Below are 21279 nucleotides of genomic sequence, written 5' to 3'. Positions count from 1 at the left end.
TGCAGATGCCTTATTGGGATGGATTTTTTATTCAACCTTGACGTTGCATGGACGTCTTGACACCTACTCTGCCTGGGAGCCGCCGGATCACGTTCTGTTTTCGCGTTTTGGATTTGATACTTCCGTTTGGCGTCCCTATTCAATGATCGGTCCAGACCACGCCTGGCACTCATATCACCTTGGGTCACAGGATTGTTGATCAATTTTTTTCACGTTTTCTGGTTGGTTCTCTTGGCGGGGTGACGGTGTCCGGCGCCGGCTTGGCCGAGAGGTGCCAGGAGTTGGTGGGTCTTGGTGAACTCCTAGTGTGCCCTCAGCCATATTGGGCGGCCGGCTTTTGCTCTGCCGGAGGGCACTGGATGACTTTTTGCGTTTTTGTTGGGGGGCCGTGTATTTAGTTTTGCTACCCGGTGTTCTATTTGTGGGGTGGGGTCTGTGTTTGTCACCCTGAAAGACTCCAGGGGCTCCCCAATCATCTGCCTGTCTTCAGTTTTGCGAGTACCCCTATACGGGTACACCGGGGTGCATCCGATCCCACGATCGTCGTCGCCCCTAAATCAACTACAACAACAACCTCCCCTGGGATGGTGTATTCTCAAAAGGGTGGAAATATGCTGACCTGACACACTGTCTTGGGAGAGCTTGGCTCGTTCTATAAACAACCATGTCTGGTCCATGTGCTCTCTCATAGATCATGTTACTCAGACACGTTATACTTTATTTTTGGTGGAAATTTTCCACAGAAGCGCCAATATCGCAGTAAGCCCTATAATGTTGACACCGTGATCGATAGCATCAATACTGTAGTAGATTAAGTGTAAGCAAGAGTTGTAGGACGCTGGGTGATACAAAAGTTAATTTGTAATATAACATTTCCTGCAGGATAGGACCAGACAATGACACCAGTAAGAAGGATGAAGATCGGCCTGTTGCTCTTCATGAACATTGTGATGTTTATGTTCCTGTGGTGTCCCTTCTGGCTCTGCGACAACGGGTCTCCCAGTCTCACGACTGCAAAGAAAAATTCACATTTTGACACAAGTGGCTCGAATGCTGTTCGCTGCCAGGGGGAAGACTGCAATGCTCCCTCTTCCTCAGGACCAACAGCGAACTCCCTACAGAGAAAAATGTACCCGGACCTGCATAGGTGCTCTGCAGGACTTCAGAGAAACTTCTACTACCAGCGGGGAGACTACTGGGTCTTGGAGAACTACATTCCTGCCGACCTGACCTTCCGCTGTAACGAATCCATCACCTACACTACCCATGGAGAATACACCTTCCTCGATAACCTCGACCCAGTGACGTCGCACTGGCAGGTCAGACAACACCATCACTTCTACTTTGCACGCTTTCACTCCTGTCTCTACACACAGAGATCACACTAACGTGATGCATGAAATGAACAAATCCACAAGGGCGTGACAAGGATTCGAATCGTAGCTCAGTCGATTAAGGCAGTGTCTGGGATGCTCCCGGATGCAGGTTCGAATCCTCGTCACGGCCCTTGAGGATTTGTTCACTTCTGTCTTATCCACTTGCTTGATTTATTCAACATTTCCTTACGTCATTTAAGTGTCTAACTCTTGTCATCTATTTGACCATTGTGAGTAGCGTGAAGCCATGTTGTCTTGTTCCCTCCTCTAGTCACATATTTTGTATGTGTTACATATACATAATTATTTTCTATTAACACCCAATTTATATACATATATATATATATATATATATATATATATATATATATATATATATATATATATATATATATATATATATATATATATATATATATATATATATATATATGCTATGGCTATGGGTCTATGGGTCCCCACATTGGCACCAGAGGTGGTACCCTCACAAACTTTTATATATATATATATATATATATATATATATATATATATATATATATATATATATATATATATATTATATATATATACATATATATATACATATATATATATATATATATATATATATATATATATATATATATATATATATATTATATATATATACATATATATATATATATATATATATATATATATATATATATATATATATATATATATATATATATATATATACACACATATATAACAAACAATCAGCGTTCGAAGACCTCGTCCAGCTCCTCGGAGGTTGGGTGCATGCCCAGGATACAGCACGCATTTCCCCTCTGAACTGCGACACTGAGGCGCTGGAACAGGAATATATATATATATATATATATATATATATATATATATATATATATATATATATATATATATATATATATATATATAAATATATATATATAAAGAGGGCGATAAATGAATACCCAAGGAGGGACAACCTAGTTCGCCTGCCTCTGCGAGCAAAACACACCCACCGCAGAAATGGTAACAACAACATACCGGAAACGTACAAAATCAGAGCACAAATCACCAAGAAAATTGAAGAGGGAAATACCGCAAGTGCTATTAGAGTCCTCACCAGTGACGAGAAAATTGCTCCTCGAAACTCAGCCACAGCACGGGCCCTGCAAAGCAAGCACCCACCCAGAGCCCCTCAAGGCGACAACATCGTTCCGCCATCAGCCGACACCATTTCAGACCCATTAACCGTTGGTGAATCTGAGGTCTACAAAGCAGCCCTTTCTTTTCCACCTGGGTCAGCAGGCGGCTTTACAGGGTTAAAACCTCATCACATCAAGCAAATGTTAAATCCTGCGGTTGGTGATGCTGCACAAGATCTTCTTATGGAACTCACAAGGTTCGTCAACATGTGTCTGGCTGGTGAGATACCTGAGGTCATCAGGCCTCTCTTTTTTGGTGCCTCCCTCTGTGCTCTCAATAAGAAGGACGAAGGAATCAGGCCAATTGCTGTTGGCAACACTCTCCGACGCCTGATTGCCAAGGCTGCTACGAGGGTTGTCAGCCAGCAAGCGGCTGAATTGCTGAAACCAATCCAGCTAGGATTTGGAATCCCCCAAGGCTGTGAAGCGGCTGCCCATGCAGCACGAGCATACATCACAAACATTTCTGATGAAAAGGCCCTGCTCAAACTGGACTTTAAGAATGCCTTCAACATGGTCAGAAGAGATGCAGTACTTTGTGCCGTACATCGCCATTTCCGGCCCCTCTACCCGTTCATACTATCGTGCTACAGTGGCGAGTCAAAACTGCTCTTTGGTGAACATGAAATCAGATCATGTGAAGGTGTTCAGCAAGGTGATCCTCTTGCTCCCCTTTTTTTCTGCTTAGTCTTAAAAGAAATCACCGAAAGCTTGTCCAGCGAGTTCAACATCTGGTTTTTGGATGATGGCACTATAGCTGGCACCGTAGACCACCTCTTGTCAGATATCAGGAAAATAAGGGAGCAAGAAGTAAGCCTGGGTCTCGTCCTGAACCCTTCCAAGTGTGAAGTAGTCTCCTCCAACCCAGACATCGTAGCTAGAATAAGGTCTGCCTTGCCTGGAGCCCATGTCATTAGGGCCGAGAACAGCACCCTCCTTGGAGCTCTCCTCGGGTCTAACGCCATTGAGGAGATCCTCGACAAGAAAATCGCAGACCTTAGGAGGATGGAAGACAGAATAGGTGACATCGATGCCCACGATGCTTTTTATCTCCTCACCAAATGCCTATCCCTTCCGAGGCTAACCTACTTTCTGAGGTGCGCCCCATCTTACAACAACCCAAAGCTTGACGAGTATGACCTCCTACTGAAGACCATGCTGGAAAAAGTTGTTAACCTCTCCCTCAACGAATGCCAGTGGAAACAAGCCACTCTTCCTGTCAGGCTCGGTGGCTTGGGTGTCCGCACCGCCACCCAAATTGCTGTCCCAGCCTTCCTGTCTTCCTCCTCAGCATCGGATGACCTGGTTAAGGAAATTCTACCTGACACCCTGAGTGATGTAGCGGGGATACAGGACCCCCACTACACGGAATGCGACACGAAATGGGGTGCCATGACAGACCCAGCACTCAGACCAGCCATGCCGAAAGCCAAGAAACAATCCAGTTGGGACAGCCCCATTGTAGACAAAGAAGCCACAGCTTTGCTGGAGGCAGCAACAACCCCCAGTGATCGTGCACGCCTCACAGCTGTGCATGCTCCCCATGCAGGGGACTTCCTTCTGGCAGTCCCAATGTCTGCGACAGGCACACGTCTTGATCCGCAGGAGCTCCGTATTGCAGTCGCTCTCCGCCTTGCTGCCCCTATCCACACTGTTCACAGGTGTATTTGCGGCGAGGCAGATGCTGACGAATATGGATTGCATGGCCTGCACTGTGGAAAATCGGGTGGATGGCACACTAGACACGACGAAGTCAACGACATCATTAAAAGAAGCCTTGCCTCTGCTCAGTGTCCAGCGGAGAGAGAGCCCCGCAACCTACTGAACCGTGACTCTGTTAGCTTTGCCGGCCGACCAGACGGAATCACACAGCGTCCGTGGAAGGGTGGCAGGCAGTTAGCATGGGACTATACTTGCGTATCCACCCTGGCAACGACATACATCACCCTCTCTGCCGGCACGGCAGGAGCCGCAGCGACACACAGAGAAAAACAAAAGTCAGTCAAGTACAGGCAATTAGATCAAAGGTACAACTTCGTTCCAATAGGGTCTGAGACCCTAGGCTCATGGGGTGAGAGTGCAAGAAGGTTTCTTAAGGATCGTGGTTCCAAGCTCATTGACACCACAAGAGACCCTAGAGCAGCAAGTTTTCTCTTTCAGCGCCTCAGTGTCGCGATCCAGAGGGGAAATGCCCGCTGCATCCTCGGTTCCTGCCCGGCGTCGGAGGAGTTCGAGGAAATCTACAGCCTCTAGGAAGCGAACTTTTTCTTGTGTCCTCTTAATGTTCATTTTTTGTTTAAAATCAGATATGTAACTGTATAACCTTGCATAATAAAGTGTACATCATAATAAAAAAAAAGGGGGTGGTAGGAGAAGTGAACACTCTTTCGTATTCAGAGTTAAATGTCAAGTTTTTCCCTGAGTGCTCTGTGTTCCCTTCTCTGAGGCTGTGGGTCCCTATAATTGCACCAGTGGTGGTACCCCCCTATATATATATATATATATATATATATATATATATATATATATATATATATATATATATATATATATATATATATATGTATATATATATATATATATATATATATATATATATATATATATATATATATATATATATATAAATATATATATATAAATATGGGAGGGTATATATATATATATATATATATATATATATATATATATATATATATATATATATATATATAAATATATATATATACCCTCCCTTTTGGGAGGAACATGAATGCTTGCTGTGACCTGTGCCATATCTGGGTGCATGGAGGATGACACATCTCTGCAACAGGCACTGTGAATCATACACTTGTAGTCTGACACACTGTGAGCTCCATTAACAGCATTCATAATTGCTAATTTTTGTTTTTCTTTCCCAAATATATTTCTCTAAACACTGGGTGACCCCCCTCCCCCCCCATCGCCTGACCGCACAGCAACACCCCTTCCCCCAACACCTTCACTGTGGGAGGCCTACAGGGCGCCAGCGTGGCCCTCAATGCCCTTATATTCCACACAGTAAATTCACCTGTTTGATCCGTTTTCGTTGAGATGGTCCACTCTAGGCACTACCCTTTACTGACGATGGTAACTGAAAAATCAAATCTCCAAAATTAATTTTTATTTCTAGTCTGACGCGACGCTTGAAGGCGTTTCGTAATAACATATTACATTTTCAAAGACTTTAGTTTACACACACAATTGTAACCTAAAAACACTAAACAAAGTCTTACTTATACTAACACTAAACAGATTGATTGATTGATAAAGATTAAGCCACCCAAGAGGTGGCACGGGCATGAATAGCCCGTGAGTGGTGGCCCTTTTGAGCCATTACTTGCTTATATACAGAGTTCTTTGGGGCTTACAGTCCCCAAGTGGGCATTTGAAGGCACAGACAACGTTGGTCTCTTTCAAGGCATTCTGCTTTGTGTCTGGAGAGATTTTCATGAGTAGGTTGGCCGTTTTTTTTTGTTTTATAGTAAATCGTCAATTGTATTTTCTAATTTTTGTCTGTAGGGATAACGTTCCTAACAACACTATCTTTCAGGACCATTTCCTCCGTTTTATGAGCTGTCGAGAAGAAGTTTCTGTAAAATAGTCTAATAGGGGGTACAGGTGTTGTGTTAGTTGACTCTAACTTCCATTCTTATGTACCCTCCTCACCCAATACCCTCCTCACCCAAACCAATAAAAAGCGAAGCGTTATGTCAAATGTTTCATACACAGTTCATCAAGTGTATCATAAAATTGTAGTTCATAAGTGTAGTATTAAGTGTAAAGAAGTCTTTGAGAATGTAAGAAGCCTTTACGAAACGCTTTTAAGTGTCAGACCAATAATAAAAAATGAATTTTAGAGAATTGATTTTTTCATTACCATCGACAGTGAAGAAAAATACAAGAAAAATTGAAAAAATCGTGTTAGAATTATTAATCTTACTTTTTCGGTCATATTCAACAACATATGTTTACAAGAAAGACTGCCACCAAAATATATTAATATATAAACGCACGACTCTGCAGCAAGAAACCAAGCCTCCACGATAAAATATCGCCAAGATCTGATTCGACATCAGATACACAAGGTAGAAAATGAGATCAAAGGCAGCAAAACACAAATGCCTCATGCTACAAACCAATAAAGAAACAGCAACATCGACGAAGACCTCCGAGCTCGCATCGACCAACACCTCGACATCCTTTCAGATCAACATCACGACAGCACCGAAACCAGGATCATCAAAAAACTGACAACACTGTTTGGAGGACCTATGGCGATTCCATGACCCATAGACGGCTTCTTAAACCTTGCTGGAATCAACCTCACTCAGGACCAAATTACTCTCTTAAATCTGGGTATAAACTGTCATGTTATTTCCAGACCTAGTGAGATGGCCAGGAAAGTGGAGTTGGAGATGCTATTGGATGATATATTCGACCTCAAGAAGCAAACGAAGGTTACCACTAAAGTCTCCTTGCAAGCAGAACTTATTGCAGAAGGAGGAAAGATTCGAGGTAACTACAGAAGAACAATACTGTCCCCCGAACTCAAAGCGGCAGCTTAGAGCCTTCATGAGAACAAGGATATAGTCATCAGGAGAGGTGACAAGTCGCCAATATACGTCATTCTTAAAAAAGACGAATATCTGGCAAAAATGAACCTCATACTCTCTGACCAAACTAAATTCCAAAGTGTAACGAAGGACACTACAGCCGAATTGAAAACGAAGGTAAACACATTGATCGAAACTGTGAACGCCAAGAAATCTGGACTCCACCTGCCAAAGATCATTGGGGAATACAAACCTGGATATGCGTATGGAAATGTCAAGACACACAAGCCTGGAAACCCACTTCGGCCAATCTCAGCCCGATACCCGCACCCTGGTACAGACTGGCGAAGCAACTCAACGGCTTGCTGACTCCTTATTTCCCTTGCGCCTTCAGCCTGAAGTCTCCAAAGGAATTTCTTGACTTACTGCGGGAAACACGGGCCACAGGGATAAGAGCCTCGTTGTACATAGAATCACTGTTTACCAACGTACCTGTATATGAAACAATCGGGATAATAGCGGACAGAGTATATCGTGATCCGGCCTGTACTCCTCTTGACATACCAGAAAACATTCTAAGGAAACTACTCCAAGCTTGTACTAAAGAGGCACCTTTCTTGAGCTTGGATGGGCACATGTATAAGCAAGTAGATGGGGTCGCCATGAGTTCTCCCCTAGGTGTCCTGTTTGCGAACTTCTACATGGGAACCATTGAACAAAAGGTCTTAGTCGAGATGAACTTGAAAACGACCATATACTGCAGGTATGTTGACGACATTTTTACACAGGTACCTGATGTTAGACATCTGCAGGAGCTAAAGGAGGCATTTGAGCGGAATTCTGTGTAGCATTTCACTTACGAGATGGAGAAGGATGGGAAGCTGCCCTTTCTAGATGTAACAGTCATGAAAAGGAGCGGAGGTTTCCACACTGCAGTCTACACTAAGGAAACAAACATAGGAATGTGCCTCAATGCCAACAGTGACTGCCCAAACAGGTACAAGTGGAGTGTTGTTAACGCTTATGTCGACCGTGCTCTCAGCCACAGCTCAGGATGGAAGCAAGTCGATAAAGAACTCTGTAGGGTAAGGCAGGTCCTAGTCAACATTGCTTCTCCAATGGTTTCGTTGAAGACATCATAAGAAGGAAGGTGAAATGCCATGCAAGCTCTGAAGAAACAACACAACACTTGTACCCCCAATTAGACTATTTTACAGGAACTTCTTTTCCACAACTCATAAAACGGAGGAAAGGGTCCTGAAAGATATTGTTAATAGGAACGTTATCCCTACAGACAAAAATCAGAAGATACAGTTGACGATTTACTATAAAACCAAGACAACGGCCAACCTACTCATGAGAGACTCTCCAGATACAAAGCAGAACGCTTTAAAAGAGACCAATGTCGTCCATGCCTTCAAATGCTCACTTGGGGACTATAAGCCTCAAAGAACTCAGTATATAGGCAAGACAACAACATCTCTTTCCAGGCGATTAACGATGCATAAGCAACAGGGCTCCATTAAGGAACATATAATCTCTTCCCACAACCAGACCATCACCAAAAAGCCTTAACAAAAAAACACAGAAATCATCAACAGATACAGCGATAGCAGGCGGCTTGATATCTGCGAGGCACTACACATTAAGAAGTCAACACCAGCAATCAACAGCCAATTAATGCACAACTATATTTAACCCACTTCAAGACTCTGCACCAATATAGAAGCATCAAGAAATATGGGCCAATAGGCCCTTTGCAGTTACTTCCATTCTTCCCTTAAAACTTATCCAATATTATACCCATTGTTTCGTGTTCTGTCTTGTGTTTTCACCTCATCCAAAACTGTTGTAATATATCACCTCACCCAAATGCAGGTATATAAAATGAAAGCCATTTAAATTATAGCATAGTAAGACTCTGTTTAGTGTTTGCAGGTTATAGTTATGTGTGTGTAAACTAAAGTCTTTGAAAATGTAATAAGTTATTACGAAACGCGTTCAAGTGTCGCGTCAGACTAGAAATAAAAATGAATTTTGGAAAATTGATTTTTCAGTTACCATCAACAGTGAAAAGAAATATAAGAAATATTGAGAAAATTCGTGTTAGAATTATTAATCTTACTTTTTTGGTCATATTTAGTAATATATGTTTACAAAAAAGGCTGCTACCAAAATATATATATATATATATATATATATATATATATATATATATATATATATATATATATGATCGATGTTACCTTCGGGAATCTTAATTTTAAGAAGAATAGGAAAACCAGGGGTATACTGAACATCTTGTTTCAGATTCTTTACTTTAAAATGCATAACGTTTCGAATACTTCTCGTATTCATCATCAGTTCTAAAAGAAAACACAGAAATCACAATCAAATAACTGGTAAACAAAGAACTCATACTGAATATAATTGCCTATCAAAGAAAGGAAAATGATTAAAAAATAAAACACTTAAGCTTACTTAAAGTGATCAATACAAATAAAACTTATTAACTGTCACATAGATAAAAGCTAATTCAAATATCCATTAAGTTACAAGACGAATGTTATAACTACTAAAACAAACCATACTATTAAACTTACACGAACTGATCAACAGGAGTAAAACTTAATCTAACACATAAATACTAAACACTATAATAAATATTCATATAATGACTACAAATTTCCAAAAATGTATATAAAATGCAAACAAAATAAGCGACAATTATAAAGTACTAACCAAAATCTTAAGAAAACTCAAATATTAAATAAAACTAAATACCAAAAAATGTATTATATGTCCTAAATAAAAAGATTATAATAATGTACAATGTCAAGACTTGAATTAAGTAAGAAAAGGCTACGACATGGTAAACTAAACAAAATTATAATAAAATTAAACTACCAGAAAAACTATAAATCAAATTACAGGGCCTACTGTGCACTATACAGTGCACAATTGAACAGCCAAAAGGTTGCTATTTAACAGAGGCCGCAGCTCCTTTTTATATAAGGATTCCGTTACTCTCAAATCTGACTGGCCATTCATACAAGTGTCCAAAATTTTAAAATCAGATTCCAGCAGAGAATGATTAAACTCGTAACAATGGTTTCTAATCTCCGAAAATGCTGGTTTGGACAATGGTAATCCAGTCCTAAAAGATACTCCACGGTACTCAAGTATCCTAATTTTAAAGTTCCGAATGGAACTTCCGATATATCCAGCATTACAGCTGGAACAATTATACATATATACGACATTAGAGCACAGGGGAGTAGGCACTTTATCTTTAAATTTAAAATAAGAGCCTATGGTATTTGTGTTGACAAAAATAAATCTAAAGTCTACTTGAGGATAACAATGCTGCAACAGTTTCCTCAAACGACTCCTTACAGAAAAACTAATATTGCTATAAAATTATTACAATCTTTTTATTTAGGATATATAATACATTTTTTGGTATTTAGTTTTATTTAATATTTTAGTTTTCATAAGATTTTGGTTAGTACTTTATAATTGTCGCTTATTCTGTTTGCATTTTATATACTTTTTTTGTAGATTTGTAGTCATTATATGAATATTTATTATCGTGGTTAGTATTTATATGTTAGCTATCAAGTTTTACTCCTGTTGATCACTTCGCGTAAGTTAAATAGTATGGTTTGTTTTAATAGTTATAAAATTCCTCTAGTATTTTAATGGATTTTTGAATTAGCTTTTATCTATGTGACAGTTAATAAGTTTTATTTGTATTGATCACTTTAAGTAAGCTTAAGTGTTTTGTTTTTTAATCATTTTCCTTTCTTTGATAGGCAATTCTATTCAGTATCAGTTCTTTGTTTACCAGTTATTTGATACATTTATTATGGTAAATGTATCGCCCCAGCTCCGGTGGATTTACACGTCTCCAGTAGTCTGCAAGCACCCTGTGATGTCTTCCTGTATTCCATGTGTTAGACAGAAGAAGGAATTGACGAGAAACGAGCAACAAGTGCTCCAGTGACAGGTGCTTTGCAAGAAGTGAAGTCTGAGCAGTGACGTCCGGGACGACTGTGCAGTTTCACCAGTTATGTGATGACGTAGCGGCTGGGCCAATCCACCGTGAGGCAGGAGAAGAGGAAACTAGCTGGGGATCTAAGCAACTGCAGCCGAGAGAAAGGACTGCAGACGTAGTTGTGAGGAGAAGTCGACAGCTAGGAGACTGACTCCAACCCTTTAAGAAGTTGTGGAGGAGCACGGAACCTGCAGAGGGAAGATTGGGTTCCTGGAGAGAGCATCAGTGTGTGTGTGGGGGCGTTCCCTACAACGAGTCGAGAGCCAGGACCAGGAGTTTCAATTGAACTCTCAACAGAGGGCGAGTCCACGTCATTGATGGTGGAAGTAGGTAATTCAGTTTTCCCTCCAATTCCCCACTAGTTAGCTATTTAGCCAGAGTATCTTCTATGTCGTGAGCAGGGGCTCACCAATGTCTATGTCATAGTAAGGCACAGTTGTGAAGAGAGATGCCATAGGGAGCTCTCGTGAAAATATATATGGTGTGTGAGTATGCCTGTGATTTATCGAAGAGATTACTGTGTCGAGGACATTTACATTCATGTGACATTAATATTATATGTTTGTGCCAGAGAATATATATATATATATATATATATATAAATGTATCATTTATTAGTGTAAGGCTGTGTGCCCAGTATTACCACATCATTATAAATATTTATGTAAGGATCTATATATATGCTGGAGTTATTGAATTGTGTATTCATGTGTTTATAGCCAGTACAGTGATTTACTGTGTTTTTTGCCCGTATAGTGATTTACTGTGTTCACTGTCAGTATTGTGATTTACTGTGTTTAATGCCAGTACAGTGATTTACTGTGTTCAAGCCAGTACTGTGATATACTGTGATCATGAAGAAATAATAGGCGCTTCACGCCACGATAGTAAGTACAGTGAGCAGCAAGTACAGTGAGCATATAGTGAGGGGGGCGTGGCCTCTCGCGAGTTGCCAAGTGCTCAATAATATTTTATTTGGAGCGTGGTAATAGGCACGACTGAAGTGTTACGGGCTCACCATAGCCCGTGTTACCTGGAACTTTTTGTTTCAGGTAGCGAATCTTTATCAACAACAACGACTGAAGTGGAGTGTTGCCATCGTGTAGCGTTCCAGATTTGTGAAGAGGGAGTGACACATGTTCCTGTACTTCGTTGTCTTGTTGCTGATCCACTGTTATAATACTTAAATCTTTTAAGTAAAATACAAAACCACCTTTGTGTTTATATTATCCCTCCATTTACTTTGTTGCTATTGAGTCCATTGAAAAGAGTGATTGAGACGTACGCTTACCTGATACCACCCCCTCCCCTTCCGGCCCGTTGGCGTCGTGAGGGGGCTTGGTGGACGGCTGCCGGAGTGTGATGCTCCGTTGGGCAGTCCTCTGTCCTTTTCTGGCCTTGCACTCCTGCTGCTGTCTTCTCCAATTGTGCCGGATCGCTTTTCCTTTTCCTTATGTTTCGTTTTTCTCCCCCCTCTTCTCCTATCTGCTTGTCGTTTCCTGCCGACCTTTTGCTTGTTTTGGATTATTTCTTTGGACTTCTTCTATTTTGACGCCCGGGTGCTTGAGGAGGCATACTCTTGCGCCCGTAGAACTGTAGTACCCGACGTCTCGAGCGAGGGGAACCTTTTATTGTCAATCCCCCTTTCGTCGCTGAACCCGATCTCGACGGACTGACGGTTCTTAAGGTGGCGTTTGTGGGGCGTATACTCACGACGCACCCCTAGGGGGCCCCGGCATGATCGGCGATAGCTTCCTGTTGGGTGTCCTGCCTCTAATTGTGGCTCCGTGGTGGGTATGGGGGCACATTCGTGGATGAATTTGTCACTTTTCGTCTCTATGTCGTTGAATGTTTCCGTTGTACCCTCTCAGGCTCGTGGGGTGGGCGACCAAGCCCCCGAGTCGGCCTGTATTGGAAGACCAGGCTCTGTAGCTCCCGCTGCGTTGGGCCCCGACCTTGCTCCTCCTTTGACCGTCCTGACTTCTTCCCCCAGCTCCCCTCCCTCCTCTGAGGTTGGGTCGAGCCTCCAGCCCCCGGTGGTGACCACTTCGTCCCCTGGTGTGGCTAAGTCTTTCGTTGTGACTACTGCGCCTTTTGACCCCTCTCTCTCTAGGGGTTCTCAACGCCGTTCGCGCCCCAACCGCACTCGCTCGATTCCTTCCCGTGCTGATGCGTATCAGGCCTTGTTTGGTCCTGCTTCATGGGCCAAATACTTTGATCTCCTCCCTCTTGATTCTGCGCCTCCTGACGATTTCTCCCTCCATCGGCATCTTGTAGATTCCGTGGATGCGTGTGTTACTTTCACCCCCACTCGTCTCGGTACACATGTCGTTGCTGCTCCTTCTCAGGATGCGGCTTCCCGCTTGGCTGCCTTATCTTGCCTTGGCGAGATCCCTGTTCGGGTCTCCAAGAACGTTCAGATGAATTCCAGTGTTGGCACTATTCTCCTCCCACCCCATGTTGCAACCGGTGTTCGGAATCTGTAGGATTGCCACGATGATATTCGGCATATCCTTGATGCCCAAGGCCATTCTGTCCTCCAGGTTGACTCGTTTACTCGTCCCCCTCGTGGTCGTCGCCGTCAACCCCTTCGCGTTGTGAAGATCACCTTTGATGGTAGGACCCTTCCATCCTCTGTCATTCTTGCTGGTGCTAGGTGCTCTGTCCAGGAGTATATTCCTTCTCCTCGACTTTGTAATAAGTGCTGGAGGTTTGGGCATGGTGCCCTCCGCTGCTCTGGGACTGTCTCTCTCTGTCCTTTGTGTGGGAGTGAAGGTCACTCTAAGTCGGAGTGCACTTCTCCCCAAGCTCGCTGCCTCAACTGCGGTGAGGCCCATCCTACGTTCTCCCGTGCCTGTGTCCATTACAAGCTTGAGGCGGCCGTCCTTAACCTGAAGCACCGGGAGCGTTTGTCTTTTCCTGAGGCGAGGCGCCAGGTTCGCCGGCTCCCGCCTTATACTAACATCTCTTATGCTCGCGTGTTGCGCTCTTCCTCTCTTCGTCCTTCCCCCCTTCCTCAGACTCTCAACCGTTTCCGGGCCTTGGACCCTGATACGCCCACTGCCCCCTCCTCTGTTCCTTTGAGTTCTTTCCCGAGGGGTCCCCCTCCTGGTCCTCTGTCTGGGGTTCCCCTTCTTTCAACCCGGTCTGTCATGTCTCCTGTGTCTTCTTCCTCGTCCCCCTCCGATCCTCCTTCCCATCCTCTTCCTCCATCTCTCGGCTCTCCCCGCCGCCTGTCGGTGCAGGCGGATGTCCATCGCTCTCCTAACGGCCGTCGTGTGTGCTCTCGTTCGGCTTCTCCTGTTGAGACACTGGAATCCGTTGCCCGGTACGTAGTTGCTGGGACACCTGTTTCTTTAAGTCAGAAGTGTAAGCCTGGCTCCTCTCCTTCCTCTTCCCCGGCGGGTAAGAAGGCTTCGCTTTCTTCCTTAGCTCATACTTCTGGCTCTGTTGCTCCTTCCCCTACCGTTTCAGTGGTTGCTCCCCCTGTTCCTGCTATGGGGGTTTCTTTGGCCCCTGCTTCCCTTTCGGTTGCTGCTCTTGCTGGGGTGCGCTCCCCTCTTTCTACTCCCCCTCTTCCTACTGCTGTCCTTGACTGCTCCTCTCCGTTGTCTCCTCCTCTTCCTCCTCCTCCTCCGGGCCCCGCCCGCCCACCTCTGATCTGTTCTCCCGTTTCCTTCCCTCCGTCTTTGCTCAGTTTACCCATGCCCCCTAACCCTGACTTTGCTGACCCTGATCCCGACCCTGATATTCTTTAACGTGCTCTGTTGCTCTTTCGCCTATGTTTCTTCCTTGTTCTCTGTTTTTGTCCTTTCTCTTCTCGTCGTTGTCCATTCTTCAATGGAACGTTCGAGGTTATTACGCCAATTTCCTCGAACTCCAACTTCTGATTTCGCGGTTTTCGCCCCTTTGTGTCTGTCTCCAGGAGCCAATGCTTGGTGCTCGTCCTGGTCGTTTTCGTGGCTATTCCTTTCTCTCCCCCCCCCCCCCCAGCCATTGCTGGGGCTTCTAATTCTTCTGCTCTCTTGATTCGTGCAGATGTTCCCTTTGTTCCTTTACTTTTTCCTTCGCCTCTCCATTGTTCTGCTGCTCGTATCTTTGTGGGGAAATGGTACACAATTTGTTCCATTTATCTCCCCCCGAGTGTCCCGCTCTCTCTTCCTGATTTGAAACACCTCCTAGACTCCTTGCCGGAGCCTGTGCTCCTGCTGGGTGACTTCAATTGTCGTCATTCTCTTTGGGGTGACGTTCTGACGAATACCCGGGGTCGCCTCCTTGAGCCGTTTCTCCTATCTTCTTCCCTGTCTCTTCTGAATTCTGGTGAGCCCACTCATTTGGACTCTCGGACTCGCACCCTTTCTTGTCTTGATCTTTCTCTCTGCTCTTCTTCTCTTTACTTAGATTTCACGTGGCAGGTTCTTGATGACCTCCATGGAAGTGATCATTTCCCCATCCTTGTTTCCTTTTTCTCTTTTCGCCCTTCCCTCTCTTTCCCTAGGTGGCAGTTTGCTAAGGCAGACTGGACCCTATTTACCCTCAGTGCTGCTCTCTCTGACCTCTCCCTTCTGCCTCTCTCTCGCGCTCTCCTCCTTTTTCATGACACTGTCTTCAACGCTGCCCTCCGCTCTATTCCTCGCTCTTCCTCTCGGGGTCCACGGAAGTGCGTTCCCTGGTGGAATGCGGACTGTGCTCGGGCTGTCCGCTGTAAGCGTGCAGCCTGGAAGAGGCACCGCCGTAGGCAGACGACCGATTCTTTTCTTTTCTTTCGGAAAGCGAGTGTGGTGGCCCGTAGGGCCATCCGTACGGCTAAACGTGAATGTTGGGCATCTTATGTCTCAACAATTACGTCCGAAACCCCTCTGGCCCAGATCTGGAAGCGTATCCGCAAGATAGCGGGTAAGTTCGTTCCCGATGTTTCACCGGTCCTTCACCTCCATGATACTCTTGTGGCGGACCCGTTGCAGGTCGCTTCCGAACTGGGTTCCCACTTTTCTTCTGTTAGCTCTGGTCTTCATCTTCCCCAATCTTTCCTTCTTCGTAAACCTGTCCTTGAGTCTCGTCCTTTAGATTTCTGCACTCATCTTCAGCTTCCCTATAATGATCCCTTCTCTCTCTCTGAACTTCGTTCTGCCCTGGCCCTCTGCGGTTCTACGGCGGCGGGCTCCGATGGTATTCATTATGAGATGCTTCGCCATCTCCCTCCGAGCACGTCTCAGTATTTACTGAGTCTGTATAATCGGATCTGGGAGTCGTCGTCAGTCCCTGAGGACTGGCTCGATGCCGTTGTCCTCCCTGTTCGCAAACCGGGGTCTCTGGGTACTTCCCCTAATGACTTTCGCCCTATTGCTCTCACAAGTTGTGTCTGCAAACTCTTTGAACGTATGGTTAACGTTCGTCTGATGTGGTTCCTGGAACACCATCACCTCCTCTCCCCTTCTCAATTTGGTTTCCGCAAGTGCCGCAGCACGACAGATGTCCTGGTGAACTTGGAGGTCTATATTCGTACTGCTTTTGCTGCGAAGACCTCCGTTGTTGCCGTCCTTTTTTACCTAGAAAAGGCTTACGACACCACTTGGCGTTATCATATCCTATCTCAACTTCATTCTTTTGGCCTTCGTGGTCATCTCCCTCTCTTTCTCCGCAGCTTCCTCTCTCGTCGTTCCTTTCGGGTGCGCCTTGGTACCGCTCTATCTCCCTCTTTTCAGCAATACGAAGGTGTGCCCCAGGGTAGTGTTCTGAGCACTACTCTTTTTCTTGTTGCCCTCAATGGTCTTCTTTCCTCTCTTCCTTCTGGTGTCTTCTCCGCTCTCTATGTCGATGATCTTACCCTTTGTTGTCAGGGTGATGATTCGCCTCTCCTTCAACGCCGGCTTCAACTTGCAATTGATGCCGTGTCGTCTTGGGCCACAGGTCATGGCTTCAAGTTCTCTACTTCTAAGACTTGTGCCATGACTTTTACGCGGAAACGGGTTGTTCTTCGTCCCTCTTTGTCACTTTATGGTCATCCCCTTGCATACAAAGATTCCGCGAAGCTTTTGGGGTTATTCCTTGACACTCGTTTGTCTTGGTCTCCCCATATCTCTTACCTCCGTGTTGAGTGCTCTAAGGCCCTTACCCTCCTTCGGGTCTTGTCCCATACTTCTTGGGGGGCAGATAGGCGCACTCTCCTTGCTTTACATTCCTCTCTCGTCCTGTCTAAGCTCGATTATGGTTGCCCTGCTTACTCGTCTGCTTCTCCTTCTACTCTTCGCCGTCTTGATGCTTTGCACCATACTGGGTTGCGCCTCAGTTCTGGTGCCTTTCGTTCGACTCCCGTCCTTAGCTTGTATGTTGACACTGGCTTCCTGTCTCTCCAGGACCGCCGTGATCGCTACTGTCTTCGCTATCTTGCGCGATCCTTGCAACATCCTTCCTCTCGCCTCTGTCGTGCTTTAACTTTTACCCCTCCTGCGGTTCCTGTTCCTCTTCACCACCTCCCTCTTTCTGTCCGGTTATCTCGCCTGCAGGATTCTCTTTCCGTTCGTATTTCTGATGTTTCTCCTCGTGTTGTTCCTTCTTTGCCCCCGTGGAGGGTCCCTCTTCCGCGGTTTTGTACATCCTTGACCCGTATCACTAAAGCTTTTACCCCTCCTACGGTTCTAAAACGCCTTTTCCTCGAGCACTTTTCTTCTCACTCCCGCTCCGTTTCTGTCTTCACCGATGGGTCTAAGTCAGCGGACGGTGTTGGCTACTCTGTTGTTTTTCCTGATCGCACTTATATGTGTCGCTTGCCTCCGGAGACTAGCATCTTTACTGCGGAACTTTATGCTATTCTCTATGCTCTTCGTCTCCTACTTTCTCGTTGTCAGTCTTCCTTTGTAGTTGTTGTTGACTCTCGTAGTGCCCTCATGGCTCTCGGGTCCTATAATCCAGTTCATCCAGTGGTTGTCGAGATCCAGCATTGGCTGTTTCTCGTTCACAGTAAATTTAAGTCGGTTGAGTTTTGTTGGGTTCCCAGCCATTTTGGTGTGTCTTTAAATGAGCGTGCAGATGCTGCCGCCAAGGAAGCTGTCCGCTCTTGTCCCATCTCTCGTAAGGGCATTCCGTATTCCGACTTTTACCCGGCTATCCATTCCTCAGTCCTTACCCGTTGGCAGGCTTCTTGGTTGTCTGTTACTGGTAACAAGCTACATACTCTTAAATGTTGTGTTTCCTCGTGGCAGTCCTCCTTCCACCGTAACCGGCGGTCGGAAACAGCTCTGGCGAGGTTGCGTATTGGCCATACTCGCTTAACCCATGGTCACTTGATGGAGCGCCGCCCTGCTCCTTATTGTCCTAGTTGCATTGTCCCTCTTACGGTCGTGCATGTCCTTCTTGAATGTCCTGACTTCCAGGACGAGCGTATGTCTTGCTTTCCGACCGCCCCTCGCGGTCACCTGTCCCTCGATAGAATTCTTGGTGACTCGGATACTTTTGATATCGTTCGCCTTATGCGTTTTTGTTCTCGTATTGGCATCCTTGGTGATATTTAGCGCCCTCTGATTATTTTGCGTCTTTGATGGTGCTACATAGCCTTCCCGGTTTGGTGCCTTCTTTTGATAATTACTTACTTACTTACTTTGTACTTCCTTGACCCGTATCACTAAAGCTTTTACCCCTCCTACGGTTCTAAAACGCCTTTTCCTCGAGCACTTTTCTTCTCACTCCCGCTCCGTTTCTGTCTTCACCGATGGGTCTAAGTCAGCGGACGGTGTTGGCTACTCTATTGTTTTTCCTGATCGCACTTATATGTGTCGCTTGCCTCCGGAGACTAGCATCTTTACAGCGGAACTTTATGCTATTCTCTATGCTCTTCGTCTCCTGCTTTCTCGTTGTCAGTCTTCCTTTATGGTTGTTGTTGACTCTCGTAGTGCCCTCATGGCTCTCGGGTCCTTTAATCCAGTTCATCCAGTAGTTGTCGAGATCCAGCATTGGCTGTTTCTCGTTCACAGTAAATTTAAGTCGGTTGAGTTTTGTTGGGTTCCCAGCCATATTGGTGTGTCTTTAAATGAGCGTGCAGATGCTGCCGCTAAGGAAGCTGTCCGCTCTTGTCCCATCTCTCGTAAAGGCATTCCGTATTCCGACTTTTACCCGGTTATCCATTCCTCAGTCCTTACCCGTTGGCAGGCTTCTTGGTTGTCTGTTACTGGTAACAAGCTACGTACTCTTAAATGTTGTGTTTCCTCGTGGCCGTCCTCCTTCCACCATAACCGGCGGTGGGAAACAGCTCTGGCGAGGTTGCGTATTGGCCATACTCGCTTAACCCATGGTCACTTGATGGAGCGCCGCCCTGCTCCTTATTGTCCTAGTTGCATTGTCCCTCTTACGGTCGTGCATGTCCTTCTTGAATGTCCTGACTTCCAGGACGAGCGTGTGTCTTGCTTTCCGACCGCCCCTCGCGGTCACCTGTCCATCGGTAGAATTCTTGGTGACTCGGATACTTTTGATATCGTTCGCCTTATGCGTTTTTGTTCTCGTATTGGCATCCTTGGTGATATTTAGCGCCCTCTGATTATTTTGCGTATTTGATGGTGCTACATAGCCTTCCCGGTTTGGTGCCTTCTTTTGATAATTACTTACTTACTTACCTGATACCAATTTGAGTAATGTTCTATTGAGCCATTATCTTTCACTACTATATTACTATTCCACTGAAGTGTTACTGGAGACGTGAAACACCAGTTGGCGACCTTTTAGTTAGCAGTAGAGCCCTTCAGTTAGCAGTAGAGCACATGATCTAGGGAGAAGTGATCGTGTTCCCACTCGCCTTCAGGCTATGAGACCGGCCGGAGGTAGACTGGGAGACTCTCCAGGTGAACAGAGGCACCTTGAAGATGGAGTGAAGACCCGCAGGGCAACAGTAAGTAACAGTTATCACTACTAGTACTTGGTGGTGACTTGTGAGAGGTAGAGTAACCTCGGCATTGGCGATATTGCCAGGATATTAAGTCCGAGATTTAGAGTAACCCCGGCATTGGCGACCTCGCCAGGATTTTAAGTACAGTTACTCGAAACCCCGACATTGGCGACCTTACCAGGATTACGATCAGGATTACGATCAGGATAACGAGCAGCATAACGATCAAGGATAACGATTAAGATTGTGGTGTTTAATAGTGGCCAGAGGTATCAGGTACAGGTAATAGATATTCACTCATAGCACAAGTATGGAGGACGATAAGGTGGCAAAGTTTATTGATACCAGAGATGAGCAGGTGCTGGAGGATTGCACCAAGGCGCAGCTGCAGTTGATAGCTGACCACTTTGGGATACAGTTGAGATCCTCCAAAGTGGGAGAGAGGAGGCTTGAGATTGTGGCACAGCTCAGGGCCCGAGATGAGGCTTTGAGGGAGGAACGGCCACAGACACCTGCCAGTGCGGGGGAGAACTTGAGCATTGGTGGAAGCAGTAGGGGATCCAGCGGCAGCCGGCGCAGTGTTAAGCTGGAGATAATGAAGCTGCAAATGGAGGCACAGCTGAAGCATGAAGAATGAGAAGCACAGCTGAAGCGTGAAGAGGTACAGCTGAAGCGTGAAGAACGAGAGGCACAGCTGAGATGGGAAGAGCGTGAGCACGAAGCACAGCTGAGGCGTGAAGAGCGAGAAACAGAAGCACAGCTGAAGCGTGAAGAAGCACAGCTGAGACAGGAGGAGCGCGAGCTGGAAGCCAAGCTGAAGCAGCAAGAGTTTGATGCTAACAGAGAGGTTGAGCTGAAGTGGGCTGAACTAGGGCCCACCTGCACCCCCACAGCAGGAAGACCGCTGGGTGAGAGAGCGTGATTTACCGGTCTTTCTGCCTAATGAAGCTGAGGGCTTCTTTTACCATTTCGAGAGGGTCGCTACCTTAAAGAAGTGGCCAAGAGCAGAGTGGGCGGAGCTGGTTCAGGGTAGGCTCACTGGTGAAGCTCGCGAGGCTTACAATATGCTTGACCTCAAGGAATGCACCAATTATGAGGCTGTGAAGAGAGCAGTGCTCCACTCTCTCAAGCTGACACCAGAATGTTATAGGAAAAGATTCCGAGAATGTGCCCATTCGCCAGGTAAATCTTATGCAGAGAC

The 21279-nt window shown here is 45.3% G+C and overlaps 1 protein-coding gene across 1 annotated transcript in view; it reads left to right on the top strand.

Annotated features, from left to right (window-relative positions):
- The first annotated feature begins 587 nt into the window (after positions 1-587).
- Positions 588-21279, top strand: part of LOC123768012 (beta-1,4-glucuronyltransferase 1-like) — a 67420-nt gene continuing 46728 nt past the window's right edge. The window contains exon 1 of the mRNA XM_069306721.1: positions 588-1319. Within this exon, the coding sequence (XP_069162822.1) occupies positions 897-1319 (423 nt within the window). The 5' untranslated portion in view covers positions 588-896. The remainder of the gene's footprint in view (positions 1320-21279) is intronic.

The sequence above is a fragment of the Procambarus clarkii genome, chromosome 58, assembly GCF_040958095.1.
Source record: "Procambarus clarkii isolate CNS0578487 chromosome 58, FALCON_Pclarkii_2.0, whole genome shotgun sequence".
In the NCBI taxonomy this organism is placed as follows: Eukaryota; Metazoa; Arthropoda; class Malacostraca; order Decapoda; family Cambaridae; genus Procambarus; species Procambarus clarkii.
The sequence above is the reverse complement of the archived record's forward strand: the minus strand, read 5'-3'. Positions and strand labels throughout refer to the sequence as shown.